At 36.9% G+C, this 22,276-nt stretch overlaps 2 protein-coding genes across 2 annotated transcripts in view; one reads left to right on the forward strand and one right to left on the reverse strand.

Moving 5' to 3' along the window:
* USP14 (ubiquitin specific peptidase 14) overlaps positions 1 to 2,293 on the forward strand; it is a 55,524-nt gene extending 53,231 nt beyond the window's left edge. The window contains 3 exon segments of the mRNA XM_028524145.2: positions 152 to 212; positions 668 to 775; positions 1,399 to 2,293. Coding sequence (XP_028379946.1) covers positions 152 to 212; positions 668 to 775; positions 1,399 to 1,550 — 321 coding nt within the window. The 3' untranslated portion in view covers positions 1,551 to 2,293.
* Positions 2,294 to 4,271: 1,978 nt separating this feature from the next.
* The window catches only part of THOC1 (THO complex 1), a 49,245-nt gene continuing 31,240 nt past the window's right edge, over positions 4,272 to 22,276 (reverse strand). The window contains exons 12-21 of the mRNA XM_028523918.2: positions 14,864 to 14,964; positions 13,364 to 13,430; positions 13,115 to 13,165; positions 12,953 to 13,023; positions 12,469 to 12,564; positions 11,861 to 11,926; positions 8,674 to 8,757; positions 5,964 to 6,111; positions 5,158 to 5,233; positions 4,272 to 4,663 (exon numbers count right to left, since the gene is read on the reverse strand). Coding sequence (XP_028379719.1) covers positions 4,368 to 4,663; positions 5,158 to 5,233; positions 5,964 to 6,111; positions 8,674 to 8,757; positions 11,861 to 11,926; positions 12,469 to 12,564; positions 12,953 to 13,023; positions 13,115 to 13,165; positions 13,364 to 13,430; positions 14,864 to 14,964 — 1,056 coding nt within the window. The 3' untranslated portion in view covers positions 4,272 to 4,367. The remainder of the gene's footprint in view (positions 4,664 to 5,157; positions 5,234 to 5,963; positions 6,112 to 8,673; positions 8,758 to 11,860; positions 11,927 to 12,468; positions 12,565 to 12,952; positions 13,024 to 13,114; positions 13,166 to 13,363; positions 13,431 to 14,863; positions 14,965 to 22,276) is intronic.

Here is a 22,276-nt window from a genome sequence, read left to right on the forward strand (position 1 = left end):
GGGTATCCTCTTCAGTTTATTTATGCCAGTTTGGCTTATGAAGGTTTTCATAGAAACTCCCTACTTGCACATACTGGGGAAACAGGTACTCACTGAGAATGCAAAGTTTATTTTTGATATCATGATTTAAAATTACTTTTTTCTCCCTCAGAGTGACACAAAGAGTAGTCCCCAGAAAGAAGTTAAGTATGAACCTTTCTCTTTTGCTGATGGTAAGTGAATTCTTCATTTCAGTCAAGGTATTGTGTGTGTGTGTTTTAAGGTAAAATTACTGTCTTGCCACATCTTTCTTTTAGATTTTATGCTTTTAAAAAGGTTTCCTGGAGTAATTTATCTCTATGTGACATACAATAAAAAATCAATCTTAGAGCATAGTTTTTTATGAACGATACTATATTTCTTTTTTTTTTTATTTTAATCATTGTTCAAGTACAGTTTTCTCCCCCCTACTCCCATTCCAGCCCACCCACCCAACTCTCAACTATATTTCTTAAAACATCTTTCTTGAAGCCTTAACTTTGATTGGACAGTTGTGTCTTAACTGGATTCTAATAATGGAGCAATGTGCTTCTCTAGGCTTAACTTCAGAATTGTTTTTGTTACCTGGCTGTAGAAAGCACATGTCTGTTTATTTGCCTAATATTAATGGATTTATATCTTTCTGTAGACATTGGCTCCAATAATTGTGGATACTATGATTTACAAGCAGTGCTGACACATCAGGGAAGGTCTAGCTCTTCAGGTCATTATGTATCATGGGTGAAAAGGAAACAAGGTAAAGATTCTATTATTTTGTCAATTGTTACATACATTTCAACAGGTTGTTCAATGTAAATTCTTTAGCACAATGGTTCTCATACTTTTTAGTCTCAGAACCCCTTTACATTCTTAATTATTGAAGACCTTTCCAAAGAGCTTTTATTTACAAGGATTAATTTATTTACTAGAAATTAAAACAGACAGGTAAATTTATTTAAAAATGACATAAATAACATTTTAAAATAAAAATATTTTCTAATACGAAAACATTAGCAAGAAATGGTATTGATTTACATTTTTGTAAATCTTCTTGTCTGGCTTAATAGGAGATGGAGACTCCTGATTGTTTCTGTATTCCGTCTCTTTATCACACATCATGTAGCTTCTGGAAAATTCCAAAGCATACTTGAGAGAATAGGGGGAAAGGCATTTAATGATTTAGTGGTGTTATGAAAACAGTTGTAACCTTCATAGAACTCCTGAAATGGTCTTGAACCTGAGTACTCCTGGGTCGTGCTTTGAGAACTACTGATATGGTAGACAGAATATTGCTGTACATAAAATTAGTACCTTTTTTGATGGGGAACTCTGGAAAAATTGTATACGATTTTAATCTCATTTTCCTCTCTCGTTCTTTAGATGAATGGATTAAGTTTGATGATGATAAGGTCAGCATCGTAACACCAGAAGATATTTTGCGGCTTTCTGGTGGTGGAGACTGGCATATAGCTTATGTTTTACTCTATGGGCCTCGCAGAGTTGAAATAATGGAAGAGGAAAGTGAACAGTAATCTTCATTTCAACTATTTATGCTTAGGTGTGAAATAAATGTTATTTGTTGATCATTTTTATAATTCAGAACTTTAGAGGAAGATATGTAAGTGGTTTTATTTCCCCTCATGTGAAACAGAGAGGGTAGAAGAGACCACTCTGTATCAACCTATAAAATTACAGAAAAAATTGCCTTTGGAATGTGCTGCCCTGAATAAAGGTGGCAGGAAGACATTTTTAAAAGTTTATTTCTCCCATTAATTTTTAAAAATTCTGAGTTGAAATGGTTTTCAGCCATTACCTTCTGTGATAATTCTCCCTGCCTTTTTTAGTTCAAGATTCAGCAATGAGATGTTTATTGCACACCTATTACTCTGTTATTTGTTGTTCTTGCATGGTTCAAACCACAGGTAATTCAGTAGCTGTCCATCCTTTGCCTTATCTAACAAATTTTGCTAGGAAGATGGAAAAGAAGTATTGTTCTCATTGTATCTCAGTGCTGCTGTCCATATCCCATGGAAACATGGGTCCAATCAAGTATTTGTCCAGCCTGATTGTTGCTGGCTGTTCATGACTTTAAAAATAAATTGTGATCAATAGTACATTTGATTATACATTTATTACTGTGTCTCTGATGTACTATGGTTTGTATGTTTAACTTTGCAATGGTTTTGTAGTAATCAACCTTAAAAAATGTTGACAGGCTCTGGTTGCTTATTTTTAGAAAATGGGGATATTTAATAAAAAAAAGGGATTAACAGTTTTTTACCTCAAGTCTTTTTGTCTGTTGAGTTGGCTGAAGTTCTGATGTTAATCCTGGTTAGTTTCTCTGCTGTTAAGCATCCATTTAAAAACGTGATCTTTTGCCTTGCTAGCATTCTGTTTTAAAAATACAAAGTTTAAGAGCAGTGGAGGTCTTTGAATGCAGAATGCAGCAATGTTATCAGTCAGATCTGTTCCTTGGCTCAGTTTATTTTTATACTCCTGTCAGTTCTCAAAATCTTCACATGTGTTTCACTAATATCAATTTTTAAAGTGGAGGTAGAAATATCAGAGTATGCAGTATTTCAGTATGGTAGGTTTAATATATTCTAATTAGTTCCTCGTCTTTTCTGAGGAACCTTGATTGTTAGATATGATAGATTACCTCATTGGTCTCTGATTTTTTTTGAGTTGGGTATTTATAATTAAATTTTGGGGATTATCATGAAATCTCATCTTTGCTTATGCTCGTTTAATGCACTGCCGAGCAGAGCACTGATAACTAGTAGATTCCTAAAGAATAATGGCCAGTGTGATATAATCTGAGAACACTAGGGGTAAAAAATAAGCATGTAAAGGACTTATTTGTAAACAGCTTTTTCAGCTAATCTTTAATTCCTTTAATTTTTGGCAGTCATTACTTCCTCTGCTTTGGGGGAGGGTGCAGAATAGAAGGGGGAAAATGAGACTAAGAATTGTGATGTTTCTCATATATATATTAGTGTGATGCTTGTTATATTGCAGTTCTTTGAATTCACTGTCTTATTTGGCCTGAATAAATTTTATGACATAATTTAGCAATTAAAATTTAGGTTTTCTGATTTGCAGGATGCTGTAGCTAATAGAGATCAGGTGAGGTAGGTTTAGAACAGTATATAAGCCTTATATGGAATTGTGAAATTTTAACTGTCATTATTAAAAAATTGATTCCATTTTCTTTGATCCAAAAAAGCATTATTCCAAAGATATTTTAAGTGTAAGAAATTGGACTTCTACTAGTGTTGTTTTAAACTAATGAGGCTATTTTAGGATTTAGTAGGCAAGAAAATGTCTTAACTCCTGACTATGCCTCATATGCTGTACCACTAGCACTGAGGCCCTTTTGGTATGAGAGCTGTGCTGCATACTGTGGGAATTGCTAGTGAAGTTAAGCCCAAGCAAGAACAATTATAGTGTAATATGCACTTAGGAAACAATGGTAACCTGATGGTTAAGACCCCAAAATGGTAACGCATATATGGGATCAGGAAAAGTAGATGCTTCTGTCTCCAGCCATCACTACATAGTTCTTTGCTATTTATAGGGTACTTTCATTTACATCTCTTTTGAACTTCACAATAATCCCTGAGGTATACATCCCTATTTCAGTGACTTGAGAGGTTAAATAATTTTTGTAAGGCTAAAAGAACTAGGTTTTAGACTTCACCCCGTTTCTTTTAAAGTTGTGGGTCAGCAAACATTTTCTGTAGTGGGCCAGATAGTAAATGTTTTAAGCTTTGCAGGCTGTAATATCTTTGTTGCAACTACTTTGCTGTTGTATCAGGAAAGAAGCCATAGAGAACACCTAAAAAAATCAGCACAGCTGTGTGCTGATAAATTTTACTTACAAAACCAGGTGGTGAATGGACCATTGCTTGCTGATCCTCTGCTTTAAAGCATGAGTGAGACCAGAGCAGTCATATGGTTTCAGAAAGTCTTATTCTGGGAGTTTCAGAATAGGTTAAATTTTACAACTAATGGCATGCACAAACTAATTTTCATATTGTATTTTAGGAAACATCATGCCCCTAAATATCACTGACTTCATTATGAATATATTTAATTTATTTAACAAAAATATATCATGACCTTGATCTAGGTCACTTAATTTTGGCCATTTTCCCAATCTACTCCACCCTCCTCCCAAAACCCTGAGGTCAGTTATCAAGAGCCAATGTGTGTTCTGTTGTTCTTGGAGCACCAGCCAACTGTACAACAACTGTTATAAAAATGTTTATTGTTTACCAAAACCAGTGGACCTCTTATCAAATGCTGCTTGGTAACAAAATCTTATCAGTTTTAATAAAAAAAATAAGCTAACTATTTGTCTCGTTGTCATTAGTTAGACTCTCTACAAGGTCACTTAATCCAGACTTGTGCAGTGCATTTATCAGGTTCTCGGGTGTTGCATGTACTCCCTCTTGATCTTGCCAGGCAACTAGTAACTGCCTGGCTCTCATCTTCATGTCTTCACTGTCACACTCAATCTGTCTAATTTCCGAGTCTTTCATTTCCAAGTAGGGAGCCAGAATCTTCCATTGTTCACCCAATTTGTTGGCAAATGTCTCTATTTGTTCCCCTGTTACAGGTTTGTCTCTCCGAACATCAGGGCCTAGAAAACACAGGAAATGTAAATTATGTACAAAGTACAAGGACACATACAATTCACAGCATACAACAGAAATGGGAAGACAGGGCACCAGTGATATATTAATCCCCTTTAATATGCTTTATTTTAAAAGTATTAAAACAATTTATATTTTCCATGGATTGCATACTGTTCTTACAATCATCATTAGGAAATCAATAAAGCTGAAGCTGTTGCCTCTATTATAATTATGAAGGTTCTCTCTGAAACCAGCTGTCCCCCTCTACTCCCCACAAGAATTAACCTTCAGATGTCAAGTATCTTCCCATCACTTCCAATTTTATTGTATAAAATGTAATACTTTAAGTTATTGTCAAGCAGTGTTTGTATTCCTCACTGTAACAGTTGAGATACACTGTAGAAGTTGAGAAGTATGTCAAATTAAGTAACGTACCTCTCAACAAAGAACCACAATCTTTTCCAATTTTGTAAAATAGCCAAGAAAATTCAATTCTTACTTTCATTTTCTTTCAGTAAAGCATCATTATCTTCCTCATCTTCATCCTCACCTGTTTTTATTTCTTCAGAAGGAGGCTAAAATGAGTAAGAAGGTTGTTTAAAAGAATGCCAACTTCTAAAATAATTGGGCATACATCTGTAAGTGTGACTGACATTCTAAGTTCAGGGTCCAGAATTTTACCCCAGTGTTAAATGTGAATGCCAGGTAAGCATCACGAATGAGACTGTTAATCTGAAGGAACAGATGGGAAGACCCAAAAGTTGGAAAGACTCCCTTTGCCCCCCACAACCTGAGAAAAAGGGATCCAGTAAAAAGGATGGTATGATGATTTTCAAATCCCTACTGTATAGTAATAGTAGAAACAATGGTATAGGAAAGACTAAGGTTGAGCAACTGCATCCTTAAAATTTTTTGAGTGATTTTATTAGGTTTTATGCACAGTTAGTATCATACGGTAGCAATGAGAAAATTTTATTGGAAAAGAGCAAAGAAAGGGCAAGTTGATTACTGCTACCCTGTTTTTGATGAAAGACAATATAATGTACCAACAAACAGGAAAAATGGTAAGTTTACCCAAAAGTATTATAGACTTACATTAAATTATAGGCTGTATAAAAAAGAATTATAGTCGATCAGTTTATGTACTTCCTTTAAAATGTATCCTCAAACTCATTTTTCCTCATTCTAAAACATGGGAGTTTGTACATTTTTTTCATATGATCAACACTAAATTCAGCTCTGCTCAAGTAACAATAAAGAAGATAATAACTAAAGGGTAGTAAAATACTGATCTATAATACTTACTGGTAATTCCTTGGCTAGCTTTATTACCATGTTTTCAAGATATTCTGGCAAACTTTTGAACTGCTGGTTGGTTGGCTGGAAGAAGTGAGGGCTTCTTCGTGCTAGTAGTCTCAGGGCTCTCCAACCATAGTTTGAATTGTTCACAGCCCTATAAAAAGAGATGTTGATCTTACAATTTATAGTTTTCTATTTCTCTATTCCCTTCTAGTTAATGTAATTCACCATGTGAAATTCTCTAAGTAGCCTCAGCACCATTATTTTCATTTTATTGTGTTCATAAAGAATCTTTGTGCAGTTCACTTATAATAGAAACCAACAGAGTCTGAAGAGGCATTTTAAAAGTTTATATGTATTTTACTTAATTTTAAAAAGTCAATTAGTATGTGTCCAGTACTGGCTAGATGCATGTATACATGCAGGACTGAAATCATTTACTTACTTGTTTAGGAAAAAAGAGATGAATTCGTAATAGGTTCACCATGTTTAGGGAGTTTATAGCCATACTGGCAATGTCACTTACAGGTGTGAATTCCAGACTGTAAGGCTCAACTGTTTCAATCATGTTAATTTCATCATTATTTGGTTTCCTAATTCCTTAATGCCTAAACTTTAATTTGCTCAGTCCAACCTCAATGAATAAAAATGGCTCCAAAACTACAAGACAGCTATCTGATGGCCAACAGAGGAAGCAGTGATGCCAAGAATAGAGTCCACGAACTGTTCCCTAATGAAGCAAAGGAATAACAGGTGGTTCCCAGTAAGGTGAGAAATGGAAACCTCAGGGAAATCACGAAGTTCCTGAAACAGGCAAGCTGCAGGGGGAGTTTCTGCAAGTCATTTGGAAATTCCCCCTCTCCCAAATTGTTAGATTAGCAACGACTTTGCCTAAATGGTTATGAGCATTCCTCTCTGATGCATTTCTGTTTAAACAATTTGAATCTTAAGCATTTTATTCCCTTTCAAATTATACATATAAACTTTCTTATTCTTCAGAGATGCGCATACCATTCAAGTTCCTAAACTAATCTTAGAGAGCTACACTTTAAAGAAAAATGTATCCAATTTTACATAGCAATAGTAAAACAATATTCATTCCTTAAACAAATACTGTTGAGCTGGGCATTCATGAGTCGAGATGGTAAGTTCACCCTGAACATGGAGGCACTGCAGCACTGCTTCGAGTAGGGTCCCCCAGGCCAATGTGATCTTCCTGGTTCTGCCACTGACTAGTTGAGAACATCGGTAAATTATTTACCCTCTGCCTTAATTTCCTTAACAGCAAAATGGAGATAAGAACAGTTTCTGCCTTAGGGTTATATAAGGTAAGTGCTTAAGAAGTAACTGACTAAATGTGGAATTTGTTGCCAAGCATCATTATTGACACACAAGGTATAAGACAATTTCAGATAGTGGTAAGGATGAGAAACATGAGAATTTCAGACACAACAGGGCTGTATTACAGAGGGAAAGGGGAAGAGCTTGGCCAGGGAAAACTGAATATTTAAGATGACAACTGACATGTGAGCAATCCATGGGATTACCACGAGGGAAGTCTCATGCAATTAAGTACAAAGGTCCTGAGGTAGAAATGCCCTTTGAGTTGAACAGGAACAGGGATTGGATGGGTACAGCAGAGAGATGTGATTGGAGAGGTAGGTAGATCTGACTTGTGGATTTAAAAATCACTGGCTGATGCATGGAGAATTGACTAGAACTGGTCAGAGCACTCTTCTGCAGTGCTGACTACATACCATGCATGTTTCAAAGTACATAAATTATCTTAATCCTCAGAATAACTGTGAAATGGGTACTACTAGTATTTCATAGATGAGGAAACGAGCAGAGGGGTTAAATTAGCCCAAGTAGCCTAGTCAGTTAAGTAGTAGAGAGTCCAAGGACTGGAACCTAGGCCCTCTGGCAAGACGGACCTTACCCTGAAATCACCCCGCCATAAGGCCTATTCAAAACCTGGGGGCTGTGTGTCACTGGGAAAATCCAGTTGAAGACCCTGAGACTGAGACCTGAAGTTACTCCACAATTCTAGAGTTAGGCAGAGGACTGGAAAGCCAGGAATAGAGACTGAGAAGCAGTGAGACAAAAGGAAAAACAGTAGGAACTTGTAGTTTCATGGATGTCAAGAGAAGAAAGTGTTACCTAACGGAGAGATCGACCAGGGAATGCTGCTGAGGTTAGAAAAAAGGTGACCTTGATTAAGAGCTTTTTGACAGGGAGACAGCCCAGCAGGAGTGGACTGAGGACAATGGGAGGTAAGGAATAGAAGGCAGTAATAATCAGCAACTGCTGGGAGATACAGGCATACCTCGAAGACATTGCAAAAAGTGAATATGGCAATAAAGTCGACTGTAATTTAAAAAAACCCGGCACTTGTCAAGCATAATAGAGTGAAGGGCAATGAAATGAGGTATGCGTATACTGTGATTTCAAAGGGAACAGAGAAAGGTAAAATAGTTGGAGATGTAGGCTCAAGGGGATTTTTCTTATTTTTTGAAACAAGTGTGATTTTTAAATCCTGCTTGGTAAGTCAATGGGAATGGTCATTGGGAATGGCCATTGAAATCAGATATGTAATAATGTGAACTTGGTACATAAACTCACCCAGGAGGAAAAGTACTTAATAAGCAGTCTATTATACATAAAATTTCTAGGAAAAAATGTTGGAGAAAATTAGCTAATGAGAAACATTACTTACTTATATTCATTTTCAACCATGCTTTCAGGGTCTGCCTGTTCAATGGCTTCTTCAAAGAATTCCTCCAAAGTTGGCATATATTCCCTGCTTGTTAAAAAATAACTAGTTAGGATCATGTGTTGTTTTTTTTTAAAGATTTTATTTATTTATTTTTAGAGAGGGAAGGGAGGGGGAGAGAGAGAGAGAGAGAAACATCAATGTGTGGTTGCTGGGGGCCATGGCCTGCAACCCAGGCATGTGCCCTGACTGGGAATCGAACCTGTGACACTTTGGTTTGCAGCCTGTGCTCAATCCACTGAGCTATGCCAGCCAGGGCCAGATCATGTATTCTTAATAAATACTCATAAAATGGTGGCAGGCAATCAAAGATTCTAACTAATGTTACCACACTTGACTTAACAGATTACTTAGGAGCTCCTTGTTTTAAGGAAGTGAATGACTCAAAACACTTCACAAAAGGGGAACACAAGCGGGCAGTGTGGGCAGTCCCAGCGCATTATCTACTACGCACTATGGAATGTAACACTATATACAGTGGAGTACATCATGAGGTTACTAGTCAGAGGGCAGCTTACTAATATTTAAGTTTCTTCAGCAAGCTGCAGAAATTCATGTTATGTCCCCATTCAAAGATTTTTCCTTTAAACCAGAATTAAACCAAAAACTAATAACTAGACCCACTGAGGTTTCCAGAGTTTATTGAGCTTACTTAAGATGAGTGTGATGGTAGCATAGTTGGTTTTTAATTGCATCTTCTTGAATTTGGTTTTAGAAATAAAATTTTGAGACAGAATCAATTAAGTAAGATCTAAGGATCTGATCAGAAGACATCTTTGACTAAAACAAGAAAAACAGGTTCTCTAAAGAAAAATCAAGCATCAAATCTTACGACTTTCCTGACAATAACATGCTCTGTAACTGGTGAACAAACACTACAGGACTATAAGGTTGCTTTTGAGGTTGCCATTACTGTTCTCTTCTGGACATTACACTAGACAAAACAGGGCTCACACTAAAATCCCAACCAGACTACCATTAATAGGTGGTTGGAGCCATTCGCTAGTTTTGTAATAAACATCCCAGAGTTCTGCCCAATCTACCAGTGCAGAGTTTCAAACGCTACAAATACAGTTGAGTGGGACCATGCACTCCTCCCTAATCTCGTTCTCTTTCTCTCCCCAGAGGTGGCCATTCTTTAGAATTGGGCATTTATTATTCATGTGCTTTTTAAAAAAAGTATATATATATATAGTTTGATTCTTCAAATTTTCCATTAATGGAATTTGCTTGGACCTGTCTACAACCCTCATTTATCTTTTATTTGATTGCTTTAATTTTCTATATTTACTTTTTCCTCAACTTAGCAAATATGCTTTACTTAAAGTCTAGTTATTATCTGTATCTTTCATCTGTAACTTTGTCATCACTCCTTATGGCACTTTTTATCAAGTTAGGTTAGTTCCACCTTTTTTAAATACTTGCCAATTAGTAATATTACCGTTTTTGTAACAATTGAATCCTTGATGAGATTTATTTGTATTTACCATGTCTTTGTATAGCGATCCTTGCAACTTACACATTGCTTCAGGTTCAATTTCTGCAGTTTTTTATAAGGAAGATTGTTGATGACAAGATTTTCACGCTTTAGTCTGAAAGTAACTTTATTTCCCCAATCACTCTCGCCTGACCCACTGTTACAGGAATTTGGGGTCGATGCTTTCACTTTGAAGTTATCATTCCCACTCTCTGGTTCCTTTTGTTCTGTAAGTCTGTCTGTCAGCCTAATTTTGCTCCTCTGCAGTGGTGTTTTTTCTCTCGGGTGACTACTACAATGTGTAGAGAGAAGGATTTATTCTGTCTATCCCACTTAGGTCTGTACTTCATGAACCTAAGAATTTATGCTGATTCTAAGCTCTGAAAAATTCTGTCATTATGGCTTTGATTACTTCCTCTGTCCCATTCTCTTTTATGGGAAAGATTTATTCACATTCTATTAGATATTTGCTGGACCTTATCATTCTGTTGCTCTTGGCTTTACTTTTTAATATTTTCTAATTTTTGATACCTCTGCACTGCTTTCGTGGTGATTTTTTATTTATTTTTAAGATTTTATTTATTCATTTTTAGAGAGAGAGGAAGAGAAGGAGAGAAATATCAATGTGTGGTTGCCTCTCACATGCACCCTACTGGGGATCTGGCCTGCAACCCAGGCCTGTGCCCTGACTGGGAATTGTACTGGTAACCCTTTGGTTCACAGCCCGTGCTCAGTCCACTGAGCTGTACCAGCCAGGGCTTGTGGTGATTTTTTAAATCGTTAATTCTTATTGCTAGAAGTATTTTTTTTTCAAATTCACCTGATTTTTTTAGAGTATTATGTTTCTTTTATTTCCAATTCCTTCTTTCATGTCTTTATCTTAAATATACTTATTTTAAGCCTTTATTTGATGGTTTATTTCCCAAAGGGCTGATTTCTATTGCTTGTTTTGTCTGCTGACTCTCACTCATGGTACATTGTCTTCTTGTATGTTAAGTTTGGATGGTGAATTTAGCTTCAGATTTTTATCTGCAGGATTCTTGTGTGGCTTAGGTTGAAGATGTGACCTCCATGAAGTCTGGGACTTTTTAGTTCACCCCTTTAGTTAACTGCTGGTAGTAGAGCAGACTTGTGGTTATAATTTCTCAGAGATACTTTTTCCTATATGTCCACAGCCCAGGTAGTAACAGAAAAGCTTTGTTTCCTGTACCAGAGAGGAAGTCCCTCCATTTCCCATTTTGCCTATTACAGATAATATAGTGCACCAGAGGGCTCAGCTTTATCCAGGGGAAATTCAGCTGCCAGTTTGTGCAGGGCTAAGGTCTCACCTTCTGTCCATTTGTGTCTGTTAAAATCCAAGTTCCATGGTTCCCAAAAGTGGGAATCATCTGTACTATTCCCTAGCTAGAAGTTGTTCATACCCAGGTTTTAGGTCCCTCTTCTTTTGTGAATCCTTATTTTGTTGTGATTTCTAAAAGTATTTTATCAGCACTTCTAGGTGCGTAAAGTAGGAAGTCAGATTTTGCTGTGCCAAAGTCAACCACAATAAATTTTAAATCTCTTTTGAACTCTCCTGACAGTTGACAAAAGACCATTCTACGCTACGTAACATTTGAGAAAAGCAATACTTAATGTGAACCACGTGAAACTTGCCTTGTGTCTGATTTACAGGCTTCCATATTATCAGGGCAGAGGTTCCAAAGTCTTGTTAACTCCTCACTACAAAATAGACACAAACAAGTACATTTTTAATGGATACCATCCTCATGTCTTAAAGCTATAAAAATACCTAAAGTTAAACAGCTGAATTTTAATTTTCTTTATTAATTTTAGGTATTTAGCAAATTTTCTATATGAGCATATATTGAATGATAATCAACAGTCATTACTTTTTTCTAAAAATATTCAAGCACAATGTAAAACAGTGAACAGTTAACTAGAAGGTAACAGAAAGGACTGTGGTATCTTTCAACCACTAGAAATGAACTGGATCAATCTAACAGCAACTGTACTGTCTGTCATGTGGTCAAATGGTGTAGCCTAGAGCCATGGATTCTGTCTAGTTGGAACATGGAAATGTGTCTAGTTGCAGGAACTCACATAACAGGCCCTAGAGATTGATAGGAGGTGTTTTACTCAGTCATCTGTGCATGTGCAAACACACAAAAAACTGGGAAAACACAAAAACTGGAGAGTTCTTATAGTAACAAATTCAAAATAAAAAATAACAACATTCCATATACGGAGGCAGGTTAACCTACTTTCCCATCAGAATCTTTTTGCTGGGTCCTTTCCCTAGGAAGTCCTCTGGTGCTGTCCTCTTCCGTACTACTCTCGTTGGCTTGCTATCGGATGTCCTGTGGTGAACAAAACAGACTGGAATTACAGACAGCAGAAATGGAAGAGTGCTTAATGTAAAAGAAAATTTATCATTTTCTTCCTTAAAAAAATGGAAACTTCATATTACTATAGACCACTCATCAAAAACAAAAATGTCACACCAGGGTACAAATTACAAGAAGTTGGGTATACAACATTTTTTTCAATAATTAATATAATAGATCAATTTGTTCTGGGAGCTTAATCACACAAAACCTGAGGTAAAAAATTCAAATAAAGTTGCTGTATTATTACTGAGCTCAACTTTTTTATATGAGATACATGTACACTTATCTCTACATAATATAATCATGTCAAATTATATTTTAACATTTCTTATACTGGCTGAGGTGAGGATACATTTACCTTTCTTTCACAAAACTTGGGCAGCCTTCATTTTTCCATGAGTTCCAGTTTTCTTCAGTGTTTAATATATGCTGGGGAAAACAAAGACATTACATTTGCGTAAGGGGAGCTTCTAAAATTGTATTTGGTGCTAAGAATACTGTGTAAATATAAAACACATACCTCTACCATCTTTGAAAATCTTTCTCCATCGGGTGGGTTTTCAGATAGTAGCTGTGATTAGAAAGAATATACTAAGCTTTCAACAACTTTCTGCATCATAGGAGTGGTTTGTAGGCAGAGAACCAAGAAGTGTTTGTGGTCTTGTACCTGAGCTTAACTTTATCCTTATTTTCCTATTTGGGGCTGAAACAAAGAAAATTCTAAATTTCCATTTTGTTCAATCATGGGTTTGTTGCGTGTTGAACTTACTTGATAAACTGATTTTGTAGTATCTTCAATCCAGAGTGATTGCTCATCAGTTAAAACATAGTTTGAACTACAAAACAAAGTAATAAAAGCATGCTTGAGTTGACAGCAGTGTATATTCAATTTCAAGGTTTATATACTGTTTTGAAAAAACACAAGATCTGTTACAGATAACTAAACCATAATGTAAAAAGTGTCAAAAATCAGCAAGACAAGAACAATCACAAATGGGAGGGTTGTAAGAGAACTTCTTGTACTTCATCCTTAGGTTAAGATGGTTAGAATTAAAAACATGAAAGTATATGAAGGAGAATAAAACATTCCATTAATTTGATTAAATATGAACAATGAATATTTCCTAAAATAGTAAGTTTAATATGGGATGAAAACCTCTGACACAATATTAACACACTCCTCTACAATATGCACATTCAAATAAAGCATGCTACATTCTTTTAAAATGTATTCAAAATATAATGACTAAAACCCCAAAAGCCTAGAGAAGGCTGAAAGCAGACCCAAATTATTAACAGCTAGCATTAATTCAACTCTTTGTGTTAGGTGCTTTATAGCCATCCCATAAATATTAATAGACTACCACGTGCCAAGATCGGAGCATTCTATATGCAGTACTTATTTAATTCTCAGAGTGAGTACCTGTGCATATTAAACAGAGACCATTTAGAAGTTCAGTGATTTGCCCAAGGCCATAAAACTTGAATTCAAACCTAGATCTGGCTCCAAAGCCCTTGATCCTTCTACTGTGTTACACCAAACCTCCACAACAAACAGAAGGATAAGCGAGAACATTTTGTGTGCTTGCTACGTATTATCTTAAAATTACAAATCTGAAAGAGCTAAATTGCTACTACTGAGTAAATGACAATAGAATCTGAAACCAGCAGGTAGTAAAGCCATGTTTACACAACTAATACCTCTTTGCAAACTTAACAAAACACCATCAAGTAACAGTGAACTCTAATTATGGATAGTACAAGAGGAAATGATCAAGACCACAGGTGGAGGTATTAAGATAGACAGTAGACATCCTGATTAGGTTTTCTGAAATCCCAAAGAAACTGCAACTCCTCTGTTCTTCAAAGATTAACTTTCATTTTTTAAGCCAGCTTCACACCTTGTGAAAAAGTGTTATTGGCTTAGTTTGCAAATCAGGTTTGGAGAAGGTCCAAACTAGGTGAGAAGGGGATGATGGAAGTCTGGAGCAAGACCTCCACCCACCAATACCACTGAGGAATCCCAGGAAGCCCTGGCACTCAATGTCTACATCTTTCTAAAACAAACACTAACAAAAGCTCAATTACCTAATGTTGCTGCAAACGAAATGTTTTTGGGCAGTGACCCTATACATAAAATAAGCCCAATGCACAGGGGAAAAAAATTAAAATAAAAACAAACAAATGAACAAAACAAAATATCAGCCAGCAAGTCTTTCTCTTTGGAGTTTACAAACTATTTACTACTCATTTATTAACTTATACTTACCTTTTGAATTTGACCTGTCCCTTGAGATACTGGAATAAAATGAGATACTGCAATAGGATGTGTCGCCGAAAGTTACTGTCACTCAGTTGTAAATCCATCAACTACTCGAAAAACAAGCATATACACAAAACAACACATTAAATTCCAGTTTTGCCCAAAGGTATAGGTTATGCTATTACAGAAATGAAAGCTTTCAATTCAAAAAACAGTTGCTGAAAGCTCATTGCACGTGAGGCACTACTGCACAAGACCCAAGACAGAGTGGCTCCATAGAGTTCTTTACCAATTTATGTCATGACGTATTTGTGTCAGTGGATAGTAATGTTGTATTTGTGATCCTGAAGTCAGGATAAAGGCAGAAATATAAAAAGTAAAAGGCTTCCCCACTTTCCTACATATAAAGAAATAATGGCTAAAGGAAAGGTCCACACAGATAAACACAGTAAAGGGTGTTGTTCATTTTTGTAGCCCTCCAAAGTGCCTGCAACAGAGTTGGTACTCAATAATAAATAAACAGAAAGGAATTAGAGATGAGTCATCTGTGAACTAAATGGACTTTTTACATTTTAGAAAAATTGTATCATTCTTCAATTATCTGTGATAATTGAATGGACCAGAAGGACTAGAAAGGTCTCTTAGGAAAAAGTTCTTCAACAACCCTGCCCCTTAGCTGTTCTTCCTGTAAGAACTACCTCCAGCGATGAAGGAAAGCTGAAGTCTACATCCACCAATTTGTGCTGGTTTTGCCTCCCCGACCTAGAGCAATGCAAAGCTGGTGTGTGCTAAAGGAATAACCTGTAAGACACGGGAAAGCCCTAGGATTTGGTGTCCTTTGGCTATGTTCCACTTACTAATGCAGCCTAACACTCACTAGCCATTTCTTCCACACGACTGGCTCTTGCTTAAGTAAATCCCATGACTTACAAAAATTTAAACATGATTTGGTTTCCAGTCAGGTTTTACTCCCCTTTAGAGACTACTTTGATTCTTTTATCATATTAATGATCCCACCCCCAAACGGGCAAATTGAATGGCACACTTCTAGTTTTCTTTCCTCTGACTCCTGAGGGACTTCATACCCATCTGGCTCTCAGTTCCTTGACACAAACTCCAGTGACAGTCACAGACCCTTTGGCCCCCAGCTACCAGTGCTACAAGCTGGATCTGGTTTTCGCTCACGGCAGCCCCAGCTTTGAAATCTTTAGTTCACAAGCCTCTAACTATAACCTCCTATTCTTCCAGGTCTCTCACTCAGTTGCCCCAATATATCTAATATTTGGACCTTCCTGAGGCCTTAGGTCCCTTGAACTCTTTGTTTTCTGACTATTAGTCCCACCTGTTTTTACTAGAATCCTATTTTAGTCTAGATAAGGGGTCAGCAAACTTTTAATCAGGGGGCCAGAAAATGAGTATTTTAAGCTATTTGAGCCGAGAGGCATATTATGGATATTGTGTAGGTACTTACGTAAACATTTAAAATGAACAACAAAACCAAATAGTAAGTAGGCTGTAGTTGGCTGATCCATGGTTTAGACTTTTTTTTATCTCTTCAATCACTTTCTTGCCAACTTCAACACCCTGTCCCACACTTCTGTCACATCTATTGAGCAAAATGACAACCTCAGATCAAACCAATTTTATTCCCTTTCTCTATATCAATGCTAAAGCTTCCAATCTAGGCTGCAGGTGGAGCTGCTTGGAAGAAAACACTAATCACACAGCAATGCAGATGGTACCACTGCTATGTCACTGTCTCTAACCTAAAACTCTTTGTCTCTAATCAGCAATCTTTCCCTATTTCCTAAGGCTATTTTCTCTCCTACTCTTTACAGCAACTATTTCAAGGCTTTTCCACTTACCAAAACCACTATGTATTACCCCTCTCACAATAGATAACTACCTCCCTAGAATGAGGAGAAAAATTAATCAAACTGGGTATTTCAGTTGCACCCAGATTCTCATTTTCCTCATTTTCTGTCACATCATCATCCATCTGGACATTCCAGTCTCCCTAATTGAATTCCATCAATTAACTGCCCCAGTGCCTATATTGTCAACCCCTTCTTTCAATTAGCATTAAATAACTTCTCCCAAAGAGCCTCACCTTATCCTTCCTGAACAGCACCGTTTCCAGTTCACCCCTGAACTTGCTATCTCATTCGCCAATCCACTGCAAGTGTATTCGTCAAGATCATCAATGACTTATTTGTGGTTCAATCCAATGAACACTCTTTATAGTCTTCATCCTACTTAATATGCCTAGCTTCCAGGAGGTACTACTTTTCTAGTTTTTTTCTCCGGTTGCACTGGCTACTTTTTAATGTTTTTCTCTCCCCCTCCCTTCCTTCTCCTTTAAATGCTGGTTTTCTTCAGGACTCAATCTGATGTTTTCTTCTCTTTCCAGTCTACACTCTCCTTTTTCAATAGCCATGTGTAAGCTGGTAACTCCCAAATCTATACTTTCAACCTCCATCTCCTTTCCAGTCTTCCGATCTGTATGCATGCTCAGAAGGGACTACCTATCTCTGCTTGAATATTCAACTGACACTTGATCGGATTTCTTGCCCAAAATAAAACACACCAATTTCCCCCATAAAGCCTCTTCTCCAGGTTGGCTAATTCAGTGAGAGGCTCCACCATCTGTCTCTTTGCCTAAGCAACTCTAGGAAGACTTCTTGGAAAAAGCAGCAACTATAAACCATAGGAGCAAACCTAAATTTGGAGAATATGTAGGAAGAAACAAGAGGTACAAAAACTCTGACAAAGAGACTGGCCTGTTTGAAGACCCTAAGTAGTTCAAACAGTTTGGGAGTGCAGACAGGAACTACTGGATTGAAGAAATGAACTATGCTGACTACTGTTTACTAACTCTTCATCTATCTTAGGCCTTAAGTCCTCCTTACCACATGCATTTTTTAATGTTAGAAGATAATTTTTCTTGATAGGAACAATGGATTGGAAACAGAAGTCAACAAGACATTGACAGACTCAGAGGTGGAAAGGTGTGATCATGCAAACTAATTGCTTTACATTATGCTTAAGAAAACTAGACCCGAGAAATTAAGGTGACTTCTGGAAGGTTACACAGCTAGTTAAGGACAGAGCTGAGAGTAAAACTGACACACTCAATTGTATTCTTTTTTCCATAATATATACGTTCTAGTTTTTTTTGCTTATTTTAAAAATTGTACCATTTTATCATGCAATGGGTCAAATATTTCTTTGCCATCTTTGTTTCTTGAACAAGGGGCCTTTTATCTTCTTTAGCTTTTACTGTACATCTTAGCTCAGACCTCAGACGTCCTGCTATTACTTCAAATCCAAAAGGCTCAGGCTATTCTTTTCAGGTACCTTTATGCTTTTTATTAATAAACTATACATGTAAACAATATTAATGGTAAAATTAAACTGAAGTATGAATTCTTCCATTTCTATCACTTTAACACAAAATATCTGAAAAATATGTTCTAGAAAACAAAATTTTAAAACCATTCTCATTATTAAAATCCTACTAATCTCATTATTTACATATAAGCTGAGAGCAAATTATCCAATTTTCAAATCATGAAATTTTTAAATGTCAACAAATATAGTTAAATAATACAACAATCATGCCTCACTACCCAATTGCATATCAGATCCTAATATTTTCACTTGTTCCATATTTGTTAAAGAAATAGGCTATTACAGAAACTGTTGTAGGCCCCTCCATAATCTCCTCCCCAACTATGGTAAGTACGACCATGCATTTGGTGATTATGATTCTTATGCATATTTTATACTACTACAACATATGGAAATATCTACAAATATCTATGTAATTTGCATGTTTTTGAACTCTATATACAGATTATTCTGCAATAAACTATTTCATACAACATTATGTTGAAATTTATACAATTTAATACATGTAGCTCTATTTCAGGAGTTGGTAAATTTGTTAAGGGTTGACAATTTCTGTAAAGGGCCAGTTAGTAAATTATTTCAGGCTTTGTGGATGGTTAAGTTCTCTGTTACAAGTACTTACCTCTGCTGTTGTAGTGCAAAAGCAGCCACAGACAATACATGAATGAACTAGTATGGCTGTGCTCCAGTAAAACTCATTTACAAAAATAGGCACTAAGCCAGATTTAATTACCCCTGCTCCACAGAACTCTGTTGTATAAATTTACCACCTAGTCTCCTGCTAATGGATACTTAGGTTTGTTCTAACTTTCACTTACAAACACATAACTTACAAGCAATGAGCCTTCTGATCCATTTCCTTGTGCATGTATATGTGTGTGTGTTTCCCTAAGGATCACATCTAGGAATGAAAGTTTTAACTTCACTAGCTATAAAATTGTTTTGCAAAGTGACTGTAACAATTTATACATTGACCAGCAGTGTAGGAAAGTTCTCCTTTCCCCTACCTTTATCAATACCATTTGTTGGGCTTTTTTATTTTTCTCAATTTGGTAAGTGTAAAATGATTATCTCACCATTTTAATTTCTCTGGCTACTAGTGATGCTAGTGTTCTTTGTAAACTTATTAGATATTCAGTTTCTATGTCTGCAAATTACCTGTCCATACCATTTTCCAGTTTTTTAAAATATATTTTATTGATTACGCTATTACAGTTGTCCCATTTCCCCCCTTCTCTCCCCTCCACCCTGTACCCCCTCTCCCACCCACGTTCCCCCACTTTAGTTCATGTCCATGTGTCATACTTATGAGTTCTTTAGCTTCTACATTTCCCGTACTATTCTTGCCCTCCCCCTATCTATTTTCAACCTACATTCTATGCTACTTATTCTCTATACCTTTTCCCCCTCTCTCCTCCCCGCCCCCCTGCTGCTAACCCTCCATGTGCCCTCCATTTCTGTGGTTCTGTTCTTGTTCTAGTTGTTTGCTTAGTTTCTTTTGGTTTTGCTTTAGGTGTGGTTGTTAATAATTGTGAGTTTGCTGCCCTTTTACTAGACATGTTTTTTCTGTATCTTCTTTTCTTAGATAAGTCCCTTTAACGTTTCATAAAATAAGGGCTTGGTGATGATGAACTCCTTTAACTTGACCTTATCTGAGAAGCACTTTATCTGCCCTTCCATTCTAAATGAGAGCTTTGCTGGATAGAGCAATCTGGGATGTAGGTCCTTGTCTTTCATGACTTGGAATATTACTTTCCAGCCCCTTCTTGCCTATAAGGTCTCTTTGGAGAAATCAGCTGACAGTCTGATGGGAACTCCTTTGTAGGTTACTGTCCCCTTATCTCTTGCAGCTTCTAGGATTCTCTCCTTCGTTTTTACCTTGGCTAATGTAATTATGATGTGCCTTGGTGTGTTTCTTCTTGGGTCCAACTTCTTTGGGGCTCTCTGAGCTTCTTGGATTTCTTGGAAGACTGTTCCCTTTGCCAGATTGGGGAAGTTCTCCTTTATTATTTGTTCAAATACATGCTCAATTTGTTGCTTTTCCCCTTCCCATTCTGGTACCCCTATAATTCGGATGTTGGAATGTTTAAAGGTGTCCTGGATGCTCTTAAGCTTTTCCTCGTTTTTTTGAATTCTTATTTCATCATACTTTCCTGCTTGGTTGTTTTTTTCTTCCTTCTGGTCCACTGTATTATTTTCAGACTCAGATTCCTTCCTTTCACTATTGGCTCTCCTCCATATATCTTCCTGCATCTCTTTTGTGGTAACCTGCATCCTTTCATCTCATTTGCACCCAAATCAACCCATTCCATGAGCTTTCTGATCATCAGTGTTTTGAACTGTGCATCTGATAGATTGGCTATTTCTTGGTCGCTCAAAAGGATGAGTCCTGGGGGACTGATCTGTTCTGTTGGAAACATGTCTTTCCCTGTCTCTCCTTTTTTTTCCCCTGTCTGGTCGCTCTTGCTACGGTGGGGGGCGGAGCCTTAGGTGTTCACTGGGGCTGGGCACCCCAGTCGCTAGATTGTGACGTTACATGTGGGGGCGGGGACAATGGCGGTAGTTCCGTTCTCCTGGGCTCAGACCCTCTCTGGGATCCTGGGCTGCGAGCTCTGCCCTGGTCTACAATCACTGCCTCACTGGGTCCACCAGCTGCAGCTTGCGTACTCAAGGATCACCGCTGCGTTCTTGCGCCCCAGATGGCTGTCGCGCCGATTTCGCGCCAAATTTTCCCTGACCTCCGCGCGCCGCCGACCTGCGCCAGCCCTGCGCCTGCCCCACGCCCGCCCGGCTCGTCTTCTCCTACCAGTCTGGATATACGGGTCTACTTCAACTTCTTGGCTGTCCGACTTCCATTCAAATAAATCCTCTATCAGTTCTGGGTGTTATTCTGTCTGTAAATTATTGTAAATTATTGTTGTTCTAATCTTGGTTGTGCGAGGAGGTACGGTGCGTCCACCTATTCCTCCATCTTGCTGGAAGTCCTCCAGTTTTTACTGGGTTATCATTTGATCAATGGAATATTTAGAGTACCAATTTTTTCAGTTATATAGGTAGTGAAAATCTTCTAGTTTGTGGCTAATCTTTTCATTTGTTTCTGAGAGCTTTTACTATTAAAGAATTTTACATTTTAGTATTAAATGTACTGATCTTTCCCGATTTGTCTTTTTTGTAGCTGAAAAAAATCTTTTCCTTTTCCAAATGTATTGTGTATTTTCTGCTAAATGTTCAATAGTTTTACTTTTCTCATCCAGGCTTTTATGAGCCTTGTCCTGTGCATATACTAAGCTTTGCATGAAACTTTATTTTTTCTATCGATGAGTTGGCCAAGCAACATTTATTAAGAATAATCCATGTTTTCCTCACTAATTTGTAACTCTTTTGTATATCAGACTTCCTACAGTTTATGCTTTTTATTGTTCCAGTATTTTTCTTCTTTATACCTGTACTAATAATTACCTCACTGTTTTAATTTCTATAACTTTATAGGTCTTAATATTGGATAGAACTGTTCCCACCTCCTCTTTCAAAGTTTTCTTAGTTACTCTTGGCATTTTGCTTTTTCATAAAGACTGTAAGATCAACTTTTCAAGTTCCTTCATTTGCATTTGATTAAAAATACACTGAATTTATGGATACATTTGGGAAGAAGTGGCACTACATCTTCCTATCTATAAATGTACTCATACTTTTCCATTTTTGTTATCCTACTTTGAGTAACATTTTGTAATTGGTTACTTATAGGAACAATACTGATGTTTCTCTTGTAACCTTGCTGAAGCCTCCTGAATCCTAATAGTTTCTTGGTTCTCTTGAATTTTCACTGTAGACAATTATATTGCCTTCAAACAGGAACAGTCTTTTCTGTCTAATATGTATAACTCTTTTATTTCTTGTTTCCTCTTTTTTAAATGGCTAGGTCCTCCATTAGAGCATTTAACAGAAATGTGGCTAGGAGACATCTCTGCCTTTTTCTTAAATTTATTGAGAGTGCTTCTGAAAGTCTGA

The sequence above is a fragment of the Phyllostomus discolor genome, chromosome 9 (assembly GCF_004126475.2).
Source record: "Phyllostomus discolor isolate MPI-MPIP mPhyDis1 chromosome 9, mPhyDis1.pri.v3, whole genome shotgun sequence".
In the NCBI taxonomy this organism is placed as follows: Eukaryota; Metazoa; Chordata; class Mammalia; order Chiroptera; family Phyllostomidae; genus Phyllostomus; species Phyllostomus discolor.